General features: G+C 47.8%; 2 protein-coding genes across 3 annotated transcripts in view; both read left to right on the forward strand.

Annotated features, from left to right (window-relative positions):
- The first annotated feature begins 325 nt into the window (after positions 1-325).
- LIN28A (lin-28 homolog A) lies at positions 326-11,514 on the forward strand. The gene is made up of 4 exons (NM_001173445.1): positions 326-356; positions 822-1,006; positions 10,425-10,609; positions 11,295-11,514. The coding sequence occupies exons 1-4, from the start codon at positions 326-328 to the stop codon at positions 11,512-11,514; spliced, it is 621 nt and encodes a 206-aa protein (NP_001166916.1).
- A 4,433-nt stretch (positions 11,515-15,947) lies between these two features.
- DHDDS (dehydrodolichyl diphosphate synthase subunit) overlaps positions 15,948-24,770 on the forward strand; it is a 28,324-nt gene continuing 19,501 nt past the window's right edge. For both annotated transcript variants that reach the window (XM_006934427.5, XM_011284515.4), the window contains exons 1-4: positions 15,948-16,101; positions 16,601-16,718; positions 18,401-18,517; positions 21,334-21,476. In XM_006934427.5, the coding sequence (XP_006934489.1) occupies positions 16,656-16,718; positions 18,401-18,517; positions 21,334-21,476 (323 nt within the window). In that variant the 5' untranslated portion in view covers positions 15,948-16,101; positions 16,601-16,655. The remainder of the gene's footprint in view (positions 16,102-16,600; positions 16,719-18,400; positions 18,518-21,333; positions 21,477-24,770) is intronic.

The raw sequence follows: 24,770 nt of genomic DNA on the forward strand, positions 1-24,770 counted from the left end.
GGGGTGTCAAACCTCAAGGTTCTGAGAAGGGACACCCCAGAGGTGTCAGAGACCACAGCGATGGGGGAGGGCCGGAGCTGGAGCCAGAAGGAAAGGGAGGGGAAAGAAGAGGGAGGGGAGGGGAGGGGAGGGGGCTGCCCGCGGGGGGTTGGGTCATTGTCTTTTAGAATTTGGGAGCCTTTGAAAAGCCGTGGGCCCTCCCACCGCTATTGTGCTGGGGAAGATGTAGCAGCCTCTTCTCCGAGCCACCCCTTTGCCTCCGGACTTCTCTGGGGCCAGCAGCCACCCGACCAGGGGCCCGGGGCCGCGGGCTCAGCCGACTACCATGGGCTCTGTGTCAAACCAGCAGTTCGCAGGTTCGAGCTCGGGACTTACTGGGGACACCTTAGGCTTCAGGGGCGCCCAGGATCCACATAAAAGGGAGGTTGGGAAATGTCCCCCAGCCTGGCCGAAGGACCCTAAGTCTGTGCGGCCTCCTGCTTCAGGGGCCATTTCTGGAGCAAGGAACCCTGGTGTCCCAGCGGCGTGCACGCCGAGGCTACGGGGGCGGGCGGACAGAAGAGGAGGGGCCTGTCCGGCCAGCTATCCCCGGGCAACATGTTGTGGGAAGAGGAGCAAAACTTTTGGGGCAACACTGGCTTCAGTGGAAGCTTGGGGAGCGCGGGAGGCGGCCAGGACAGGTCTTTCCTCGCCAGCTTCTTGGTAGCTACAGCCACCTGGGTGCACACCCATGGGCTGGACACTCGGGTCTCCCTGCTGGGTCTCGAGAGGGCCCTCCCGATTCCGTGGCCCCCCCAGTTGAGCGCCCTCCCAACCTCCAGGTGGCTGCGCCAAGGCGCCGGAGGAGGCGCCGGAGGACGCCGCCCGGGCGGCCGAGGAGCCGCAGCTGCTGCACGGTGCCGGCATCTGTAAGTGGTTCAACGTGCGCATGGGGTTCGGCTTCCTGTCCATGACCGCCCGCGCCGGGGTCGCGCTTGACCCCCCAGTGGATGTCTTTGTGCACCAGGTGAGACCGATTCTGGCAACTTTGCCGGGGGAAGGGGATGTTGGCGCGCATATTCAAGGTTGGGGCGGACGGACTCGGCTGTTGGATTGAGGGAAACCGTGGGATCTCATTGTGCGCTGGCACCCCAGTTCTGAGCCCCCATTAATTCCAACGGGATGGGGGGCGGGCAGAGCCGATTATCAGCACGCCCACCCCCTTCCCGGAACCCCTCTGGCTTACCACGTGTCTGTTACCTCTTTCCCCTGGGAAGGGGGCAGGGGGCAGGGAGGTGACCCCATGTGGCAGAAACTAAGGTTGTATTGTGCTTGCCGGTGGGGGGAGGGCCAGCAGGCCGGCCAGGGAAGCACATGCCGGTTCTGAGCAGGGCCCTGAGCGCCCAGCGTCTTTCACTAACATGTGAATGGAGCTCCCTGGCGGGAGAGAGGCAGGCAAACCACTCTAGGATCAAACAGGGGTAAAGCTGAAAAGTCAGCTAGGTTCCAGCACCCAGGTGGTCACCCAAAACTAAAGCCCTGAGGCCTGAGTGAGTTTGGCAGATCCTTGAAGAATCTGTTTGGGGGCCTGAAACCTCTTCAGAGTACCAGCCTCTGGCACACAGTTCACCTACTGGGCTTTTGCCGTCCACTTCTTCCAGGAAGGAGAACCTAAGGAGCCCAGGCCTTAGACTCCTGGTCCAGGCTGGGAGGGAGTTAGGTCACAACCCCAAGTTCTCAGTTAAAGCAAGGCAGCCCAGTGGGGGTGAAATTCAGTGTCGCAGGGCAGGGGGTGGAGGGAGGCTAGCCTCTGGACCTATTCTCTGCTTGGCATTTATGGCCCTAGACAGCCATTGATTGCTGTCCTAACATTCCGGCCTCGAACAAGGAGCCAGAGACATCAGGTTTCCCTCCTCCCTGGCTGCCTCTTCCTCTCACCCTCTCCTAAATATCTTAGAAGTGTCCCAGAGGTCCTGGGACACCAGCCACCCATAACAACCACATAAAGGAAGTTGCTGCTGGTGTCCCTTCCACCTTTGGACGTTTCATGTTGGACCTGGGAAGGAGAAATTGATGATCTCAGGTCCAGTAGGTTGACACCCAGGCCGGGCAGGGAGGGGTTACTTCGGGGAGGTTGGCTTTAGGAGCTGAGGGGGAGGGGAAAGGAGGATGTGGGGATTAAGGGTTGGAGCCTGAGGGATGGTATTCTGGAGGGGGAGGGGTGAAGAAGGGAGATCCTGGGTGGACTGGTCTGAGGCAGCAGGAAAGTCTCCCGAGCATGGCCTTCAATGAGGACACAGAGTGGGGGGAAACAAGGGAGATATGGGATGCAGGGAGGCACTTAATGTTGGGTACCTTGGAGTCACTGGACTACTCGAACATCTGCTGGGAGGGTATACAGCAGGATGCTTAGCCACCTCCTTGCTGTGTCGACCTCCTCCCCAGTCTTAACGGCCCCCCCCCTCCATCAGACAACTAGTTCTGGCTAGTGGCTTTGCCCCCCCTCCCTGTCTCATTTACATATGTGAATGATAACCCTCAGGAAGTAATTGTGGGAGAATGCAGGGAATTGGCCTCTTTAGATCTATTAAATCACTTTATTACAGGAACCAGCTTTGAATGGCCCTCCTCAGCGGGGTAGCCAGCTCTCCCACTCTTCCATTTATCTGATCACAAAGAGATTAAAATCTCTTGGTCTGGAGACGGACTGGACAGCTTCCCCAACTTTGGGAGGCTTGGAGTAAAGGAGACCCCAAATTTTGTTCCCTCCCTTCCAAAGGCTGCTGAATAGGATCTGGGAGGAATGTAGCCCCTCATCATCTGGGTTTCCTTGGTGATATCCAAATCCCAAGGAAGGTGTTCTCGAACAAATGAATCTGTGCCTCAGTCCAATTAACCTTAGGATCAAAAGCAAGTGGAAGATATTGGGTGGCATAGAGGAAAGCAGGGACCTTCAGGTTTTGGGGAGGGGAGCCTGCGCCATGCTCCTTCAGATGGGTTAGCTGGGAGATAACCTGGACTTGGGGATCTTGGAATGTCCAAGGACATTCCACAGTGGAATAAGTTATCAAGAGGGAGTGGGGCTGGGATAAGGACTCGAGAATTTAGTCTCCTAACACCCTCCACGAAACAGTCCTAGAAGGACAACGACTGGAAGTTCCCTGAGCCTATGGAGCCAGCGGCCGGAGCTTGGGGTGATCTCAAAACTCTATGGTAGCGGTTAGACTGGTGATTACAATCCCTGCACTTGAGGAATGTGAAATATCTCTTGGGGGCTCTACTGGAGAAGAATTAAGTAGATGAAGGATGATCCCTAAAAATTTTTCTAGGGAAGGAAAATGTTCCCAGTGTGTGCATGGGGGGTAAGGCACTCTCTTCAGCAAGAAAACCTCCCCTCCTTTGGCTGCTGGTGGTGGGTACCTCGGAGCCTGATGTGGTGAGAAGGATAATTGTCCTAAGATAAACATCTGCCAGGAGGGAGGATCGGGAAGCCCCTTTCTAAGAAAAGAGGAAGAAGGGGAGAAAGCAATTTAACATTTTCCTTTCCAAGGCTGGGCTTATTTGGTTCCCAACACACTCTTCTTTCTCAAATGCATTACGCACCCCCAGCAGTGGATAAGTAGGAAAGAAAACTTGCCCTTCGCCTTAAAGGGGAAAAAAAGAAAAAGGTGAAGAGATTTCTCTAAACAATCCTTTTATTCAGACACAGATTTTCAGATCTAGAACTCTCTGCTTGTCCCCAGGGTTAGGTGAGTTTATGAATCCTAATATTGGCAGATGGCCAGCCCTTAAACCGAGGTTTCTCAACCTCAACACTGTTGACATATTCTGAGAAGGATAACTCTTTGTTCAGAGCATCCCTCGGTTGTGACAACCCAAAATGTCTCCAGACATTGCCAAATGCCCCCTGGGAGGCAAAACCCCCCTCAATTGAGAAACGCAGTTCTACAGGGAACGGAGGTGCAAGAAAGCACTAAACTATTTTCCTAAGATTCACTAAGAATTTTGAAATCTTAATAGCCATTTTAAGAGTTTTGGTTTAACTCATGTTTCCTGTGGCTCAACTCCCAAACCCCCAAGACTTGTAGAAATTTGAAAACAAGAAAAGTCCTCCCTGCTTCTACAGCTGCTCAGAACCCAAATATGTTTAAAATGGCTTTCCAGCTAAAATACTGTATTGGAAGGCCTGGAGGCAAAAGAAGATCCCAAATCTGACTGAGGGACCGAGTTTGGGTCAGGAGAAAAAATTTCAATACAGAGAAACTGGAAACAGCTGAAGCCACGTGGCTTGCTTTTTCTGAAAAGGATGAGTGGGAGAGAGCGACCTCAGGCAGGATCTGGATTAGGAATCTTCTGGATGGGGTGGGGAGGGGAGAATGTAGAGGGAGCTTTCTTCCCACCTGGTTTATAACCTTGTTGGTGCCTCTGATTACTCACCTCATATCTAGTTAGTGATGTGCTGGCCTTATCTCCTCCTCTGACCTATAAGCTCTTTGAAGAAAGGGACTAGCTGTCTAGTTTCCTAGTATGGACTTGGTGGGCAGAAGGAACTAATATGAAGAAGTAAGGAGTTCCTGAATTGGGAGGACAAGTTTGGGGTCCTGGTCAGTAGAGGTCTTCCTCCAGAGAGAAAGACTGGACATAATAAGGGAGGGAATGTTACTGTTCTTTCTCTGAACTGATGTCTAGAATAGGGCTGGGCTCTTCATGCAGCATGAACTGGAGTGAATGTCAAAAGTGTTGAGACCCAGATAGGACTCTCTAATTTTTGCTTATGGACGTGAAGCCACAGGTTTGGTGGTGATTTGTTAGTTTTTCATTTTCACCTTCATAGGAAAGAAATCAGACTAAAGTAAGTGAATCATTTTGATTTTCAGAAAGTTGGTAGAGTTTGAGCATTATGGAATCTTCTTGGGTCCTTGTCTTTCTGAAAAGCCATGCTTTCTTGACCGTGGCCCAAGTAAAGGCCGTGCCACCATCCTGAGCAAGTTTTCAATAGAAGAAACTTGGAACCTTTTTAGCTGGTGACACTGCCTTGCCCTGGAAGTGGTTTTTTAGTGACTTTCCCCAGGGCAGGGTTGTTTCTTGAACATTCCTAACCCAACTATCACCAGGTCCTCACCCTACTAGAGTTCCCTGTTATATTTGGGGGAAACTGCTCTAGGCAAAACCACCACCCCTCCCTTCTTCCTGCAAGCTGGAGTAACAATTACTATCTATATTAAGTCTGGGGTCAGGAGGTATGGGAGAGGAAGAGAGAATTTTCAGGAACAGTATGAAATTTGTACAGATTCATTTTAAATTATCTCAGCTTGGAGTTAAATTAATTCAGACAGGAAATCAAAGTCCAAGAAGAGTTAGTGGCTTTTGTAAATGGCAGAGAACATAAGAACAATTGGGTTTCTGGCTTTAAAACTCCAGGACGCTTTCTTCTGCACCCTTTGAGTGGGTGGGGACCTGGTGAGAAGTCAGCGCCCTATCCTTGAAAGTTCAGTCCCCTTAGCTGCTTCCTGAGGACCGAGGATGGAGCTGACCTAAGAAGCTGGGGAGATAAATCTCTGGTTCACAGTTCAAAACCAAGCAACTCTCCTCTCCAGTCTCCCTCTGGCTGCCTTTATGCTGACAGCTGATGAGCAGCACCATCTGGTGGAGAACTCCAGGCAGTAACTGGTAGTCCTGGCTGTGTCTGAGCAGAGGTGACTGGTGGGGGTTGTCTCTGCTGGCAGCCTTTGGTTCCAGACAGATCTCTTTCCTCAACCCTCCCTGACATATCATCAAATAAACTGCTTCTGGTAGAACCGGTTGGTTTCCTAGCCCCTACCAAACCCTACCTTTAGGAATGAAGCCCAGGTAGGACTATGGGGACAATTCGGGACTGAGTCATTTCTTCCATCTGCTTCCTTTACTTCTATGTGGCTATCAGAAAGTTTTAATATCTACATCTAAGATGTTTATTTACAAATATGACTTGCATTATACTGCATAGCCCTGGCTGTAGGGTCAGGCTGATGGCGATCAGTGCACTGAATTTGGAGAACGCTTTACTTCTCTGCTTCCATGACTTCAGCTGTAATATGGGGTCATAATGAGGCCTATCTGACAGACTTGATATGAAGGTTCAGTGCATTACAACACGTGATGTGCTTAGAGCTCTCCTTAGCCGATAGTAAGCTTAGATGAATATCAGCAGTTTGGGGCGGTGGACAACTTGGTTTATTCCACAAATATTTGTGTATGGCTAGGCACCTGGAACTGAGTGGATAGACACTCACTCGACAGTCTGGAGCTGGAATGGGCCTGAGTGATGCAGAAAAACCGGGAATGCAACCTTTGATCGCTGGGACCAAAGCAAGTTTCCCCCAAATTCTGCCTGCCACTTCTGTAGAAAGGAGTGATGTGACTAAAACCGGGCAATGTTGGAGCTGGTTATCATGAAGTCTGATCCCCTGCTTTTGCAAATGATTAAAGAACCAGCATGTGTCTGACTTCCACAGAGCAAGTTGTGGGAAACTCGGGTTCCTGTGTGCTTTTCACGACACCATGTTCCCTAAGCTCCTTCGTATCAACTGCTGCTGCTGAAGCCAGTGGTCGATGCTGGATGGAGTATCTGATACGGGAAAGGGTGGTGGAGGCCGTGGTGGAGGCCGTGGTGAGGTATTAAGGAAGCAGAAGGTCGAAGTATTTAACTGGCCTAAGTCCTTCCCTGCCATCCAAAAAAAGAAAGGTCTCCTTACAACTGTTTTCTGTCTGATTAAATGCCATCCTCCCCTGCGGAGTGGGCTCCTTGTGGGCTGCCTGCCCTCCTGCCTTGAACAAATTGGGTGAGGAAGATAGGAAGGAAGCCTGCTTCCCCCACCAACCTTGAAAATAATTTACCTGAATAAATGGCCCTCATTCGGGTTCCCGCATAGAGGATTTGACCGAAGGTAACATAGAGGGGTTCCTGTGTCCTTCTATCCCTGGAAGCCTGGGATGGCAGGGCAGGGAGAAGTGAGGATGCCTGCTGGCGGTGACTTTGGCCGACCCAGCAGGCTTGACTGGAAGAAAGGTGTCTCTATCCGTTTCTCTCAGTGACCATAACCCCATTATGGAGAGGAAGGAACTGATGAATGTGGGGTAGGGGGGAGTCGGGGGAGCCAGGGAAGCTACAGCCTCTGGAACTCCAGGAATCTGACCACCAGAACCAACCAGTGTCAACTCTTTGTTTCCTGGGGCTGGGCTCTATTGGGGGAGCTCCAGCTTTGCCCCTCCCCCCCCCAGGCCTTTTCTTTTTTGGAGGGGATGGGGAGAGGGGCGGGGCCCTGCTTTGTGTGTGGTTGGGGGTGGGGTGGGGGTGGTAGCAAGAATTTCAGGCTCCTTTCTGATGCTGGCCCTGTGAGGCCAGCTCAGTGGGGCTGCACGGCGATTACCTATCTGATAAGAGAGGAATTCAAACTATGTGTTGTAGAAAGGGGCGGGGGGGGGGGGGGCAGGGAGCCACCCCTGCAGACCACCAGTCTAAATCTCGGACTGGCTGCGGTAAGGTCCCTGCAGGGTTACATTTTTAAATTTGACAGTCTTAAATAAACCTCAAATCCTCCAGTGATGGAGTGGGTGACCTGAGAGGACCAGTCAGTTTCGTATTGCCCCCACTGGTATTCTCTTGTTCTCACAGTGAGCCTAGGAGGTGTAGATGGGTATAAAAACCCATCTGAGTTTCCACAGTTAGCACTAAAAACCCGAGTTAAAATTTTGAGCCTCTTGACATTCCGTTCTCACTGTTACCCTGCCCTGATCCAGTCTGAAGAGGTTGATAATTGCCACTCACTGAGGATTTATGTGTGATAGGCTATGTGTTAACTACTCTTCATGCATAAAACCTCATAGGGCCACCATAAAATTAATACTTGCTCCATTTTATAGGTTAGCACGGAAAGGAGGAAACAGGCCTCAGACTCCAAACCCTTGTTCTTAATCACTTATCTGCTGAATCACAGCTGGAACTAGGAGTGTCCCGGCCTCCGAGTCCACTAGGCAAATGGGAGGACCTGGGATTGTACCTCCTGACAACTGGTTTATCCCAGCTGAATAAGAGACCAGCCATATCTGCCTTCAAATCAAGGTCGATTCTGTGCAACAGGAAAGGGGAAAGGGCCCTTCACCTTTCTGCCGTGTTTTTAGTTCCTGCCTTAATGCTCTGCCCCTTGCCTCACATCAGCGTTGGGGGAGGGGAGAGGTCATCACGTCCCCTGGCTGTTCCTGGGGGAATAAAAAAGAAGGGAAAGGATATTCCCATGGTGGAACTGGTGGACAAAAGCTACAGATAATACATGAAATATTTGCTGAGCACATTCCCGATGTTTCCATGCCCACATAATCTTCATTAGAGGCCTAGATGGGTAACTTACTGTTACCCCAATTCTCTGAAGGATCTGAGGTCCGGACCTGCATGATTGACTAAGGTCATGCAGCCAAAAATTGGTACAACCAGCATTTCGTGAACTCTACGGTGTGTCTGGCACTCAGCCCTATGCTCTTTTATCCAATTACCTCCGTGGGATCTTTGTCTTAAGCAATGCCATCTAAATTAAAACAACAATGTCCACGATTGAGAAAGTGGGGATCCAGGCTGGCTAAAGAGCATGTCTCACCTAAGTCCCAGTTTGAAATATTCCTCCTACCAGCCACCACCTGCGTAATATAAGAGTGGTAGCTACTTATTCATGTTCCCTCACGTCAAGACTAGGTGCACAGTGATCCTTTTTGCTTCTCTGATCCCTATTTTCTACGACTACACCTTGTTGACATTTGACACACTCTTTGGATATTTTACTCTAATGGAGTAAGCAATAATGAAGTCTGTTCTGGGGAGAGGCTGTCACTTCCACTAATGTGTTGCTGTTGATGCATTAAGTGGCAAGGTAGAATGGACTGTGAGCTTTAAATCGGGACCCTGGGTTCTTCTGACCCGTTTATTGCCTCTCAACTAGCTATGTGATAACTCCCTATTTTGGGGAAGGCTGCCAGGCTCTCTGCAAGTGTCGATATTTTTAAATTTTGATACAAACATGTAGTCTATTAATGGGGTTGTTCCAAACATGCTAGGTCTTTTTTCCTTCATCGGTATGACCCGGTCGTCTTTCCAAGTCAGGCAATTCAGATTTACCTCTTGGTTCATTAATTCATCCAAAAATGTATTAGGCATTATATTCTATGATTCTTTTTTTCTTGCTGATTTATAGTAGCTTTTTATAGTTTTATCAGTCTATCTGTCTTGACTTGTACAGGTTGTTCCATACTTTAACATTGTGATATTTAATTTCTCTGGAATGTAGTTTGCATACAAGTGCTATAAAAGTGTAGAATTCTGGCTTGGTAGCTAAAACAGATAGGTAATTTTCTTGACGGTATTGAACTGTTGCCCTTCCCTGTTGATTTCTCTATATATACTTGAACCTCCTAGTGGGCTTTCCCTTATAAACTTACTGATTCATCAGCTTTGGTCATACTGTCTTTTCCCTTTAACTTGCCAGTAACATCGTGTCTTAATCATAGGTTACAGGTATCAAGCACCATTATCACTAAATATTTCAGTGTGTGTTTTTAAAACTCAGGTCATTGTCTTTCACAATCTCAGTGCAAAGATCAAAATCTGGGGGGGCACCTGGGTGGCTCAGTCGGTTGAGCGTCCGGCTTCGGCTCACGTCATGATCTCACGGTTCGTGCATTCCAGCCCCACGCTGGCTCTGTGCTGATAGCTCAGAGCCTGGAGCCTGCTTTGGATTCTGTTTCCCTCTCTCTCTGCCCCTCCCCACTCACGCGCGCTCTCTCTTTCTCTCTCTCTCTCTCAAAACAAAAACAAAAATTAAAAAAAAAAAGAGAGAGAGAGGGAGACAGGGCTTGAGCAGGGGAGGAACAGAGAGAGAAGGAGACACGGAATACGAAGCAGGCTCCAGGCTCTGCACTGTCAGCACAGACCCCGACGCGGGGCTCGAATCCACGAACTGCGAGATCATGACCTGAGCCAAAGTCAGCTAGCTGCTCAGCCTTCTGAGCCACCTATCTTTTTTTTTTTTTTTTTTTTTTTTAACTCTACATCCAGCATGGGGCTTGAACTCACAACTCTGAGATAAGAGTTTCATTCATCCTTTGCTGACCCAGCCAGCCAGGCGCCACTATTTGTTGATTTCTCATAAATGTTACGTTTAAGAATTTTCCATCTGTTCTACTTTTGTCTAAATGAGAAGAGCTACAAAAAAGTTATGGCATCTGTTTATGTAATGATTATTCTTTGTTAATGTAACATGGATTGCTTGTTCTTAATTGTGGTAGCTCTTTGAGTGGATAATTTCTTACTGATAACATGGAAATAGTATCACACTTGTACCTTAAAGAACGCGTGTATGCAGTTTTTTGGTGGAAGAATGGAGACTAACATTAAAATCTACCATGTTTCCCTTCCCCAGAGCAAGCTGCACATGGAGGGCTTCCGGAGCCTGAAGGAGGGTGAGGCCGTGGAGTTCACCTTTAAGAAGTCTGCTAAGGGCCTGGAATCTATCCGGGTCACGGGCCCCGGTGGGGTGTTCTGTATTGGGAGCGAGAGGCGGCCCAAAGGGAAGAACATGCAGAAGCGCAGATCAAAGGGAGACAGGTATGGACGGGAAGGTGGCTGGACTAGGGAGAGTTCTCCCGATCTAGCCCTTCTTGGGCCAGGATGCCAAAGACACAATGAAGCCTGCAGTCCCTGGCAACGTGTGGGTGTTTGGCGTTTCTGCCTCAGGGTATGGGAGATGAGGAAAGGGCTGTAGGTGAGAAAAGGGCACTTAATTATTTCAGAAGCAAAGAAGATCACAGATGGAAAAGTCTAAGTGATGGGGACAAGATAGTGGATGTACCTGTTGCTTCTTCACTAGGTCTCCAAGTGGCTAGTTTCTTTTGTCTTTGCTCTGTGCTGGAGCAGGTCATATAGTTGCCTGACTCCTTTAATTTTCTCTCTTTTTAGTGAATGACCGGTACAGTTTCTTAAGCGTATGGTAGTGTCTTCCCTATCTCGTGAATTGCGGTTCCCAGTTGGGGTCCGTGACTTCCCGTCCTTGATTATTTCAGAATTTTCCAGTGGACATAAATCTGAAGATCCCATCTGGACAATGACAGATTTGGGAAGAACTTAGAGGTATCTGATAGTCCTAGTCCTAAATCTTCCTTTTGTAAGTGAGGAAGTTGGTTTCCAGGGAGGAGAGTGAGTATAGTAACTGATCAGAGCCCAGGTGTCCTCACTCAGAGGAAGGCTTCTGCTCTCGCTCCTTTCTCAACTTTACCATCCTGTTTTGTACTAGGTGCTACAACTGTGGAGGTCTAGACCACCATGCCAAGGAATGCAAGCTGCCACCCCAGCCTAAGAAGTGCCACTTCTGCCAGAGCATCAGCCACATGGTGGCCTCGTGTCCACTGAAAGCCCAGCAGGCCCCCAGCTCACAGGGAAAGCCAGCCTACTTTCGGGAGGAGGAAGAAGAAGAGATCCATAGCCCTGCCCTGCTCCCAGAGGCCCAGAATTGAGCTACAGTGGGTGGGGGCTATGCTTTTGTGATCAGGAAGTTTTGAGGAGCAGGCATCAATCGGCAGAGTGGAGAAAGTGGGGACAGGGTGGGTAGGGGGCAGCTGGCGCTGCCATGTGTCTCAGGCCGGGGTCCACAGCATCACCCCCTCTTCCTTCTTGGCAGGGTAGGGGGAAGGGGTGAGGCAAATGAACTCCAACCATGCTCTATTCAAATGCTTGTGAGCGTGTTCTGGGGAAAATCTCTCCCGGTGTGCTTTAGCTGAGTCTCCGCCCCCCAGAGCTCCAGCTTCTGAAAGTGGTCTGGATAGGGGAGTTGTTTTCCTTTCAAAGAAGGATACGTAGTAATAATTTTTCCCATGCCAGAATGTAAAGATCAAGCATGAGACCAGATTGATGGGCCCAACCCACGGAGCACTACTTTCTGTGGGAGGGAATCTCTCAAGGGTAAGGCAGGGTTTTTTCCACAACTTGTCCCCTACCCCGCTCTTGGGATAAGATGCTGAGAACTCTCCCGAGCAATGGGTTGTGACCGCAGGCAAAGGGATTGTTGGGGGAACAGCTGCAGACCTGCTGTTCCTAAGCTTACTCCCACCCCATTCTGGGCCGATAGAATTTTATTTATTTGCTCCCTTGGATGACCGCACCTTGGGCCCCACTTTCTCCAGGATGCCAACTGCACTAGCTGTGTGCGAATGACGTATCTTGTGCATTTTAACTTTTTTTTTTCGTAATATAAATGTTCTGGTTTTGTACTTTTGTGTATTTTAATCTTAAGGCCCTCGTTCCTGCACTGTGTTCTCAGGTACATGAGCGATCTCAGGGATAAGTCGGCAGCAGCTTCAGGTCTGCACGGCAGGAATACTGTTTTGTTTTATCATCAGGGAGAACAACTATTTGGAGTGCATAGCCTATTGAACTACCTCATTTTTGCCAAATAGAACTGGCTTTTCTGCCATAGTGTCCTCTTAAAAACCCCTCCGCCTTCCGTGTTCCATGGGAGACTAGGTTTTGGCTCAGTTGCCCCCATGACTTGATCTCTTTCTACCGGAAGACTGGAAATTGGTCCGAACAGGAAAAGGTGGTACAGGAAGGTTTGAAGAGGCTGCACCGAGCCAAAAGGTGCAGAGCCAAAGCCAAGGTTAGGAGAGGGCTGTCTGTAAGTATAGTAAAGGATTTCTGTTCCAGACTTCTAATCCCAGGGCACGGGACTCACTTTACATACCAGATCCATCCTTCACTGGATTGGGCTAGGCCTACCATGCACAACAGGGTGTGTGTGTGTGTGTGAGAGAGAGAGAGAGAGAGAGAGTGTGTGTGTGTGTTTAAAAAAAAAAAGAGTTGGTAAGAATAGCTTTAAGAACAATACCTCTATACCCATCTTGAGCTGCCCAGGGATGGGTGTATGAAGCAAAGGCTAAATTTCTCAACTTTTGTAAATTCTGGGCTTTTCTTATTGGCTTCCAGAGAGACCATAAGCCATGGCGTTGTGGTGCCCAGAGCCAGTGTCCTGCCCTGCTGTAGCAGTGATTAATGTCGTGGTAGCTAAAGGAGAAAAGGTTTCGTTTACATGCTGTGAGATCACCACAAACCTACCTCACTGTGTTGAAACGGGGCAAATGCAATAGAACGCATTGGGTGATGTGTGTCTGATCCTGGGTTCTTGTCTCCTCCAATCGCTGCTCCCCCCCCCCCCCACTGCTAGTTATATCGTATTTGTCTGGGTTTTGTAGGACTTCACGAATAGCTGATTGGGTGATTGCTAGGTGGTCTGGTTTGTGTAAATATAAAGTGTTGGTCTTCTCCATGTTCTTTTGGGGTTTTATTGTTTACAAACTTCTTTTTGTATTGAGAAAAATAGCCAAAGCATCTTTGACAAAAGGTTCTGCACCAGGAAGAGAATCTGGAACATAGCTTGGTGACCCCTCTTAAAGTGTGGTGGTCTTGAACCATCCTTTCTTTTGTGTTTCCTTCCCCTATTTCCTATTTTGGACCAGATCTTCTATTCTAAAAACTTGACTCCTACCCTATCCCCCTCCCCAAAACAGCCCCCCCCCCCCACATATACCTTTAAACCCTGAGAAAGCTATAAACACTCCATCCCTTGTTCCTAATATCTTGTGTCAAGACCATTCCTTGATGTGATTCATACCAATACACTTGTATTTGAATGGATCAACCCTACTTTAATCTCTAATCTTAGGGTAGAGAGAAGCAAAAGCAATGAGGGGGGCCTTCCATGTAGAAATAGGGTCTGGAGACCAAGAGAGGGAAGATGAATGTATAATCCAAGTCACTCAGGAACTTTTATGCAGGTGCGAGAAACTTATGTCAAAGTGGCCACAAGATTGTTTAATAGGAGACGAACGAATGTAACTCCATGTTTACTGCTAGAAACCAAAGCTTTGTGTGAAATCTTGAACTTATGGGGGTGGGTTGGGGTAGGAAAGCTTGTACCTATCTGTTCTTTCCCTGATCCCTTCCCCTCATTTCTTGAACTGCAGGAGACTGAGCCCCCTTGGGCTTTAGTGACTCCATCTCTGGGGGGTGTTTATGTGGTTGATTTTGCTGTGCCGGGTACTTCCTTTCCCCATCTGCTATTGTTTTGTAATACACATGCTGACCCTTTTCCCTTCTCTTTTTACCCTGGGAAAATCCAATGAATAAATAAAAAGTTATTGGTACCGAAACTGTCCTCTTGTTGGATATTTAGGGTGTTTTTCTTCCATAATTCCCACCTTCTTGGATTGGGACTCAGAAGTCACAGAAGAACCATTAAGTTTCCTGTTCAGCCATTTTGTTAGAAATGAATCCTGAAAATTCAGTCCTCTTAGCACCTCATTACAGTGGATTTTTGTTTCTAGTTAAGGCCTCTTGTCCTTTTCCTTGGAAGCTGCCACATTCAAGAGGGGATTAGGAGCTTGGCATGCATAAGAATGGGGTTGCCTGTGCCACTGGCTGGGATGAAAGGATGGGGCCATGGCTTGGGGCATGAGACCCTAATACTTTCTCCCCTGCTCCTCAAAGCCTTTTACAAATCTTAATTAATTAACCCCCTGTAGCACCCCAGGGAGGGGAATATGTGGAACTAGGGAAATTGAGGCCAGAGGAAGTAACACTGATTAGCTATACAAAAACGTTAACATTTTATTGGAGTGCAAGTGTGCTAGCCTTCTAATGAACATTGTATTTTAAAACATCTAGTTCCCCCACCCCCAAGGGAAGGATTTAAGAAGAAAAAAACTTGCTTGGAGGCATGCCATTTATTACACAAAGTGCACAGAAACAGCAGAACAAGGCCAAGAAATTACATATCCACTCCAGAGATTTCACCCCCAAAAGTCAAAGCTGACCATGGAAGCTGCTGAAAGTAGCAAACTATTACAGGGCTTCAGTAAATGGTCTTCTGCAAAACTGAAGTAATCAGCTAGGCTGAAACTTAGCTCCCAGGATGCAAAGCAGGAAGGATGGAAAAGCTTAAGACTATTCATCTTAAATAGTCATCTCTATTTACTCATCTCTAGGGCTTTCTTTGGGTGGGTTACTCATCTCTAGGGCTTTCTTTGATCATGTGTGTTAAAAGTAACCCTTTTCATCAGACACATGATGAACTGGGAGTTACCAGTGCAGTAACTTCCTTACCTTGTTCCTCGGATGAGATTACAAAGTGAGAAACTACAAGGTTCTTTGGAAATTGTAAAGTTGGGGTGTTTTTTTCCCTGCTTTTCTAATTTTCAGAAAATTGAACTCAGTTCCTTTTGTGAGTGCTCAAATTCCTGCAACAGTTTTCCTTAAAGGTTTGGTACAGAGCTTAATGCCTATGATTTTTCTATCAAGGTTAATAGATGGCCTCTCAGTTATTTTATTAGTCATTCTTAGAGCAGAGCTTTCTGGCCTCAACCCCATTTTGAGTTGCTCTGGGTAGGTCCCGAGAATCTGAAAATCTTAAAACGAGTGCACAAATCAGCACAAAATGGATTGATAGTAAGTGGGTCTGTGAGACTGACTAGAGCTAGGAATTTACCAAATGATTAAAATCCACTAAACAAAACTGCAAACAGTAAATACAGGATTTGAAAGACTTGGGCCAGGTCTCTAGGCCTTCCAGCGTGCGGGACACGGCCCAAACTCATTTCTCAGCAGTCCTAAACTGCCACCAGCGGCTGTAACGCCCTTGCGCTTCGGCATGGGGATCCCCGAATTCTCGCTCTGTAGGGGAGCCCGCCCGAGGCCTCCCGATCTGCGGAGAGATACAGACCTCTCCGCTCCCGGAGGCGATCTCGGCCCCGCCTTTCCCGGCCGGGTCCCCAAGCACGTGGCCCGGAACCCGCCCGCCCCACTCGGTCACGTGAGCGCAGCTCTTCCCTGCCCCGCCTCGGGGAGTGCGACTTTTGGCCGGAACGTTAGCACCGCCCCTCCTCCAAGCCCGCAGGCGCAGGGCCCGACGCCGCCCATTGGGTGGCGGGAGGGGGCGTGTTCCAGCGCCCGGCGATGACATATTCTTCCAGCGCCACGTCGTGAGGAAGTGTCGAGCCACTGGAGCAGTCGGAAGGTTCCGGGTGGAGTGGAGCAGGTGCTGGGTTTAAGCGGTGAGCGAGAGAGGAGAGAGGTGACTGGGCGGGACGGGGGGGGGGGGGGGGGGGCGGCTGTGGGAGAAACAAAGGGGCTAGTGGAGGAGATGATTGAGGGAATGATAATGGAGAGACCTCTGAGGTTGGAGGTGTCGGGTGCAACCCCTGAAGGCTTTGGTGTGTTGGAACGCAGAATGAGAAACGGTCTCCGGGAGGATGGAGAAGGAAGAAGCGGGGAAGGATCAGGATGCAGGCACTGTGGTGTGGCAGGAAGGCGACTTGGATGTCCGAGAAAAGTCGGTGCAGTTTCCAAGGAAAAGAGGATAGCAGCAACGTCCACCAAGCCAGAACTAGAGAAAGGCCTCTACCCCAAAGGTCTCATTCGCTATAAACTCTGGGTGGTGAAGAGTTATAGGCTTAGACCAGTGTCTTTGGATCCTAATGCTGGCTACTCTGCACAGTCATCTGAAGCTGTTTGCAAGCTTTGGTGATTTGTTCTCTTTCTTGTTTATCCAAGGTTACCGGGCTGGTGTCTTCTTGTTCTGGGCTCATCCTCTGCCAGGGCAGCAGCTATGTCATGGATCAAGGAAGGAGAGTTGTCACTTTGGGAGCGGTTCTGTGCCAACATCATAAAGGTGAGCACCAGTTGGCCTGCTGGTTAGTTGGGTAATCTTGTATCAAAACCTGTTATTAACATGGAGTAGTAATCCATGATGTTAAGTGGAATTTAGCAATGGAACCGAAGAGTCTGAATTGCAAGGTAACTTCCAGGTCTGTGTTTCTGGCAGGTAATTGTCCTAATTTTCATGCTTTCAAGAACCCCGGGACCTCCCAATATCATAGACTGTTAGGTCTTCCTTACAGTTTGAAGTTTGTTACTTGGAACTTTGATCTATTTTTCCTTGTACTGTTCTCTGGATTTAGATAGAATAATCTTTCCTTGATGTGGCAGTAGAGCATGATGATTAAGAGTTTGGGCTCTAGAGACAGACAAACAGACCAAAAGTCCCAGTGTATCATGTATTAACCCTGTGACTTTATATAGTTGTTTTTCTATGAGAGGAAACATAACACCAAAAATAGCACTCTGTCTAGCAGTTCTTAATTACTGCTATTACTAGGGCTGTTTTCAGCCATTTGAGGACTGTGATCATTCCAGTTTCTACACCCCCTTACTTCCCCAAATCTTGCCTCTGCTTCTTCTCTAGGAATCGCAACAATGTTATATTTTGTCCATATAACAGGTTTGAGATTTAAGCCAGCCAGCCTGATTTTTGTCCTTCAACCACAGACTGTCAAGCAGTGGGTAGCAGTGAATTTAGGAGTCAGCCAAGCCTTATACTAACCTCCCCCCACTCCCCTCCCCCCCACGTACACACTCACACACATACGCCAAATGATCTCAAGCAGGCAAGCAAGTAGAAAGTATCTTTTTGGGGAACTACTGCAGTCACCTGTTGGGAAGAACAAACTACATGATTTGACTGGAAATTTTTTTTTTTTTTTTTTTATTCTACAACTTGAGGACAAAAGCTGAAACTGTTGGAGAGGTGCAAACGAAGCAGTCAGTGAAGAGGCCCTAAGGCCAGTGAAATTAGGCTAAGGAGTGAATTTTTGCTGTGATAGACAACTAAAGGCTGCTATACGCCAGATAAGAAGTTTTGTTGGCCCCCAAAATGTCTTTTTTGTTTGCTTTAAAATGGCTCCTGACATTTACATTTTGATACAAGTCCTGATGCTTGGCTTCTCTTATGTAATTGGAAGATCAGTGACGTCGGGCCCCCATTCCTGTGTGGCAGCGATTGGATCGAGTGGATTCCTCTTTTCTGTGGAGGATACCCTTGCACTGGACCACAGCCATCAATATCGTTCCTGTGCCTGCCAGGTGGAGACACGAAACCAAAGTGGTGGTCAGGAGCATGTGGTTAAAAATGAGTTCTAAAAGCATACGGACCTCAGTGTGAATTCCCACTTTGCCTTTTCTTAGCTGTGTGACTTGTGGAAGTCACTTGACCTCTCTGAGACTGTTTTTTCCCACCTGTGAAATGAAGACACTGCTATTTACTTTATAGGTTTATATGAAAAAAAAAAAAAAACTTAGATGAAGTATAAAAAGCCTAGCATAGTACTTGGCGTATAGCAAGTGCTCCATATAAATAAATACCTCCATAAGTAAGAGTGCTTAATACCCATTTATTGAGCCAAAGCACAGAATACCCAGTTCCCTTCCTCAGGGGGCTTTTATCATAGAACTCAAGCCTATCAGCTTGGGGTTTCGTGGCTCTCTGTGCCGATCATTTGTCTTCTCACCTCCCAGGCAGGCCCAGTGCCCAAACACGTTGCCTTTATAATGGATGGAAACCGTCGCTACGCCAAGAAGCGCCAAGTAGAGCGGCAGGAAGGCCACTCACAGGGCTTCAACAAGCTGGCTGAGGTGAGTGTGGGTGGCAGGGAACGGTCTATGGAGAACTGGACTGCAGCTAGAAAATCAGGTGCTGAGTTTGCTGTGGTTTGAGAGTATTTTTTTTTATAGCTCTTTATCACTTGCTTGCTTGTTATGGGTCTCATATCAACATTAACAGAAATCAAATTACAGAGTGAATCATCACAAAATATTAGAAAGAAGAACAAAATTGACTTCCCTTACACCTTAGTGTGTCAACAGTTTATAGTTTTCTGGGCCTCATCCCAGTCCTTGTAATATGTTCAAACATGACTTAACATTTATAAAAATGGCATCAGTATCTTCAGTAACCTTGTTTTTACACGAGATTTTGGCAAGTCCTTTTCTAGGTGTATATATACATAGGTTTTCTACCTATATGTTTTAATGCCTGTGGAATATTTTATAAGGATCTGACTTAACTTGTTTAGCTGCTCCACTATTACCAGACATTGTAACAGTTCATTTTTTTTAATAATTTTTTTTTAAGCTTACTTGTTTTGACAGACAGAGAAGGAGAGAGAGAGAATCCCAAACAGGCTCCACGCTGTCAGCACAGAGCCCGATGCGGGGCCCGAACTCACGAACCGTGAGATCATGACCTGAGCCAAAACCAAGAGTCAGATGCTTAACTGACAGAGCCACCCAGGAGCCCCTTAAACAGTTCAATTTTAGAATAAATTTTTTGAAGTGACATTTCTGGAACAAAGGTAGGGTGACTATACCTATCCTGATTTGCCTGAGGCCTTTTAGTGCTTTCACTGGGAAAAGTGCCAGACAGCCCGAGTCATCACTCTAGGCAAAGGTCATGGGCATTTTACAGTTATGTTTGTTTTTTTGTTTTTTGTTTTTGAGCAAGCACAGCAGGGGAAGGGTAGCGAGAGAGGGAGAGAGGATCCTAAGTGGGCTCTGTGCTGACAGCAGCGAGCCCGATGTGGAGCTTGAACTCATGAACTCTGAGATCATGACCTGGACGGAAGTCAGTCGCTCAACTGACTGAGCCACGCACGTGCCCCGTTTTACAGTTTTAATACCTGTTGTAAATTGGAAAACGTTCAATTTAACAAGAAGAATGGAATATTGTCTGTTGTTGTGAAGCTGACTTTAAGAAGGATGGAAATATGGTCTGGACAGACCTCAGCTTCCCAGCACAAGAACATGGACTGATGCCAGAGCGTTGATATTTTTGGCCTTGAGTGAGTGGCTGGCTGTGGGGCTCCCTAACACGCTGAGGTGGCCTTCTGGTTTGTTGACCCCAGCTTCCCTTTTGTGACGAAGTAAGAGGCAGATTGGCCTAGCGCCGAGGAGCTTACGGTCTGGAGTCGCTCAGAACTCGTTGTAACCCTTGCTTGGGCGCTGCGGCCTGCAGCAGGTTACACAGCTTCCCTTTGCCTCAGTTTCTTCGTCAGTAAAATGAGAACAGCAATAATCTCTACCTCCAGAGATGATGTGAGGAATAAAATGGCACGGTGAAAAGCACGTAGCACAGGACTTAGCATAAAGGAAGCGCTCAAAAAGTTGAAGTTGTGATTATTAACAGCTATATTGACTCCAGTCAGTGGTAGGTTCTGATCCAGGTGTGCCAGCCGAAGGGTGGCTTCCCTGTAAGGTGTGTAGAGCCTGAGCCTGTTCCGGTGTGAAGCTCTCACAGGTAATTTTCCCAAGGTGGCAACGAATTTCATGTATGTGTGTTAAGGGATTAGAAAGGCAGCTCTTCTGCTTTGTTTCTTCAAGTTCAGTTCTGATTGAATGTCTGTGTCCCCTGTGGAGACAGGCTCCCTGTCTCAACACTGCCGTTCTCAGCTCTAGTCCGCTCTCTGCCCTTAGTGGCTCTGGATTAGAGCAGCCCCAGGGGCCCGGCTTTACATAGGAGTTTCACTTCTCTTTTCACTGAAGTATAATTTCATCCGGTGAAATGCACAGAATGGGGGGGGGGGGGTGTGGTTGACAGTTGCATTTACCTGTCTAATCTGTACCCCTGTCAAGACAGAACATTTCCACCTCTCCAGAAAGTTCCCTTGTGCCCCTCCCTTCCCAGTCAAACCCTGTCCCACTTCCTTTTCCCCTCTTCAGGCAACCACTGTTCTGATTTCTGTCACTAGAGTTGAGGGCTTGCTGTTCTAGAACTTCACAGAACGGACTCGTATAGTAGAGCTGTGGCCTTCTGACACATTTCATCTACTGTCTGAGCCTCAGGTTTTCTCATCTATAAAGTAAGCATGAAAACAGTAATGACATTCTCAAGGGGCTGTTGGGAGAATCGAATGAAATAATGAATGCGAAAACCCTTTGCAGACTTCACTGCTACACGGCTGTGCACTTGATGCCTGTATTCTTAGAACTCATCAGCCTCTCAGTCTAGTGGAATAACGAAGTTGTGCTGAGAATAATAAAACCTTGTGTTTTATATTGGTCTTCAGCCACCTTGCAAGGGATGGACTGTGCTCCTGTTTTACAGATAAGGAGACTGAGGCCCACAGAGGTTAAATGATTTGCCTACAGTCACATAGCAAGCGCACGGTGGAGTCTGAGACTAGAACCTAGAACTCTCTCAGTGAAGAGTTCTTTCCAGTAAACCAACAATACCAGCATAGCACTCCCTCACTAAGTTCACATTTTTCATATTCTCAAGTGGTGGCTTTCTACTTACTTGGTTTGCTATTCTGACAGAAACACTGGTGTTGTCCTAGCTTTACCTGGTTTGGGGAGGAGAAGAGTCTGCCTCTCAGCCTCCAACACTGAGTCGGGGCGGAGGCATCTCTTATTTCCCTTCCTTGTATCCTAGCTCCTTGCCTTCTCCCTCTCAGACTCTGCGCTGGTGTTTGAACCTGGGCATCCTAGAGGTGACGGTCTACGCGTTCAGCATTGAGAACTTCAAACGCTCCAAGAGTGAGGTAGACGGGCTAATGGATCTGGCCCGGCAGAAGTTCAGCCGCTTGATGGAAGAACAGTAAGATGCCATGGGATGGGGGAGTGTGTTCCTACACCACCTCCAGCCCTACACTGACCCTCAACGCTCTTACCTGAGGCTTATTTAGGGACCTCTAAACCCTTTTAATGTTAGTCAGGTCTCTCTCTCTCTCTCTCTTTTTTTTTTTATGTTCATTTATTTTATTTTGAGAGAGAAAGAGTGTGTAGAGGAGAGGCAGAGAGAGAGAGAGAGGGAGAGAGAATCTCAAACATCTTCATGCTGTCAATGCAGAGCCTGATGTGGGGCTCGATCTCACAAACTACAAGATCGAGACCTAAGCTGAAACAAAGAGTCAGACGCTTAACTGACTGAGCCACCCAGGCACCCCAGTCAGGTCTCTTTGACGGCAAGCTAGTTTTTCTCCACCACCACCACCACCCCCTTTTTTAAAGGGGGCATTTAATTATCTGAGGATATAGAGGTATTTCACAGAATGCAAGGATGAGTATAGCCAGCCTCAGGCAAAACTGAAACCAGGAATTGAAATCCATTAGATAGCGCCTCTTCCTTCTCTCTGCATTCCACCTTTCTCTGCTTCAAGACAGCAGCCCAGAATGAACTAAAGCCCTTAATTAATAGCCCACTTGCATCAGATTTCTACCCCATGACCGATAAACCGTGATCAGGGAGTAGCATGAGAGAAACATTGAAAAAGTCCTTTTCTGCCACGTAGTCATCCCTGAAAAGTTACTATATTGCTCTGCATGTTCTCTTGGAAGGGACAGGTGATGTCTAAGAGGACTTCACAGGGAAGAGTCAGTATGATTCTTAGCTGTCATGAAGTTTAAGCTTACTTAGGGAGCAATGCCAGACAGGGGCAGAGAAGAAGTTTGATGGAGATTATCTGCTTGAAAGCATGGAAGCCTTTCCAGCCAGGACTGTCCCAGAGTCTTCATAACAGCCCTTTTCTGCCCAGCTCCTCCCATACCGAGACCAGGGAGAGAATAGAGAGCCTAGAGGACCAGTGGAGCTGGGCCTAGAACAGTTTTGTCATCTCTGTCCTTGTCTGGGTCTGGTGGTGGGAGAGTGGCCAGGCTTCTCTGTCCATATTGGGTAATGAGACTCAGCCAGAGACATTGCTTCCTGGTCCCCAGCAGAGCCCGTGTGGCTCAGAGTTCCCACCCAAGGGGCTGGGGGTGGTTCAGATGCTTCTGTTATTCACACTAATTTCACCTTTAAAAAAAATTTTTTTAAGTTTATTCATTTTTGAGGGGGGAGAGAACAGAGCGCGAGCAGGGGAGAGGCAGAGAGAGAGGGAGACAGAATCCAAAGCAGACTCCAGGCTCTGAGCTGTCAGTACAGAGCCTGGTGTAGGGCTCGATCTCATGGATCGTGAGATCATGACCTGAGCCGAAGTTGGACACGTAACCTACTGAGCCACACGGAATTAGGTGTCCCTAATTTCACCTTTTTAAAGTGCTTATACTACGTGCCAGGTCCTGAGCCTAACATGTATTCTCATTTCATATTCACATTATCCTATGAGACAAATATTATCATCCCAATTGTAGCGAGGAGGAAAGTAAAACCCAGAGAAGCTCAGGTTTGCCTGCTGGGTCACACAGCTATTGGATAGGCGGAGCCAAGACAGACAAGATCTTTCCAACTCCAGAGCTGAGCTGTGGTCTACTACGCTGACGTCCGAAACACAGGAAGTAATCTTACAGTTCCTGAAAGATCAAAATACACGGAGGTAGAGGAGTTACTGAGATCGCTGTCTTCATTCAGCAGTAGAGGAAACAGTCTTAGGTTCTAAAGTCCTGGACAGAACAAGAAGAAATTTTAACAGTGGCTTTCCAACAATGTGCCCCAGAACCTCAGAGTTCTGAGCAGTGGGTATACAAAGAAGCCAGAGGGAATAGGGCACAGGGTGCCGGTTGGCATTTTACTTGTCGTATATATTGGGCTTCTGAGTAATACTTATTATGAAGAAAGAGCTCTTAGCGAAAAGAAGGTTGGGAAAACCACTGACCTAATTCAGTTTCATCAGTTGGGAAACAACCCTAGAATGAACAGAAGTGAAAGACTTACCCATGGCCACACAGCAAGCTCATGGCAGAACCGGGTTGGGAACCCAGATCTCCTGGCTCCTTGCCAGGGCTTTTGCCTCTCCTTCCCTATAGATGTCACTCAAGTCACCTGTCTGTGTCTGAGAACGAGCACTTTCAAATACTTTATCCTACTCAACACAAGCCAGTGTGGAGAGTATGGCAGGGATGGTTATCACCGCCCCCCCAGTTCAAGGGGTAGGGGAAACTGAGGTTCAGAGAGGCTAATTGGTTATACAAGGTCCGTTTGTAAGTGCTGGCTCTAGGCCTGAATCTGTCTGTTTTCATTCTGGTTTTACTTTGATCTGAGTATACATTTGTCTACTGTGGCCGCTTCAGTGGATTCTCAAAAATAGGTGGTTAGGTCTTGTTTCACCCTCGAAGAAAAGTGATGAGGGTTATAGAGTGGATAAGCTGTTAAGGTGTGGCCTTGCACTCTGGATCAGGGTTCTCCAGGACATGCCTGATACCCCACCTTACAGTATACTTCTTGCTATTAAGTTCCCATTTTCCAAACGCTAGTCATTGAGTTTCTCCATAGCATCCCCAGGTGAGGGAAGCTGGTTGGGTAACTGAATTCATGCTCACTGTGCAGAGTTTGGGAATTATGGTATGGAGGCAGTGAAATGCCATGATGAAGAGGACAGGCCCTGGAACCAGACTCCCTAGGTTCAAATTCAGCTTTCCACCCACCAGCTGTCTGGGGTTGAGCAAATAACCTAACCTCCCTGTGCCTCAGTTTCCTCGTCAATAAAAGGGGAATGATAGTGGTCTCTGCCTCAAAGGTTGGTGTAAGGGTGGGATGTGTTGATGCGTGTGAAGCACTTAGACCAACATCTGGCACTTAGTAAACATAAACTTAGTGTTAGATGTTGCTGTTATTAACGTATTTCACCGGAAGGTACAGAAGTAATGAATAATACAGCTCCTCCCCTTGAGTTTATTCTCCTGTCAAAATGGGACTAAGTACATAAAATGCAACTTGCCCACAAGGACACATGAAGCGGTGTAATGTGTGGTAAAGAATTTGGGTTCGGGTTCCCAAATCAGACAGACCTGGGTTTCTTTTCCAATTATTTTTTTAAGTTTATTTATATTTGTTTTGAGAGAGAGGGGCTGGGGGGGAGAGAGAGACTCCCAAGCAGGCTCCGCACTGTCAGCGCAGAGCCCGACGCGGGGCTCAGATTCGCAAAATGGGAGATTATGACCTGAGCCGAAATGGCGT

Source organism: Felis catus, chromosome C1, assembly GCF_018350175.1.
Source record: "Felis catus isolate Fca126 chromosome C1, F.catus_Fca126_mat1.0, whole genome shotgun sequence".
Classification (NCBI taxonomy): Eukaryota; Metazoa; Chordata; class Mammalia; order Carnivora; family Felidae; genus Felis; species Felis catus.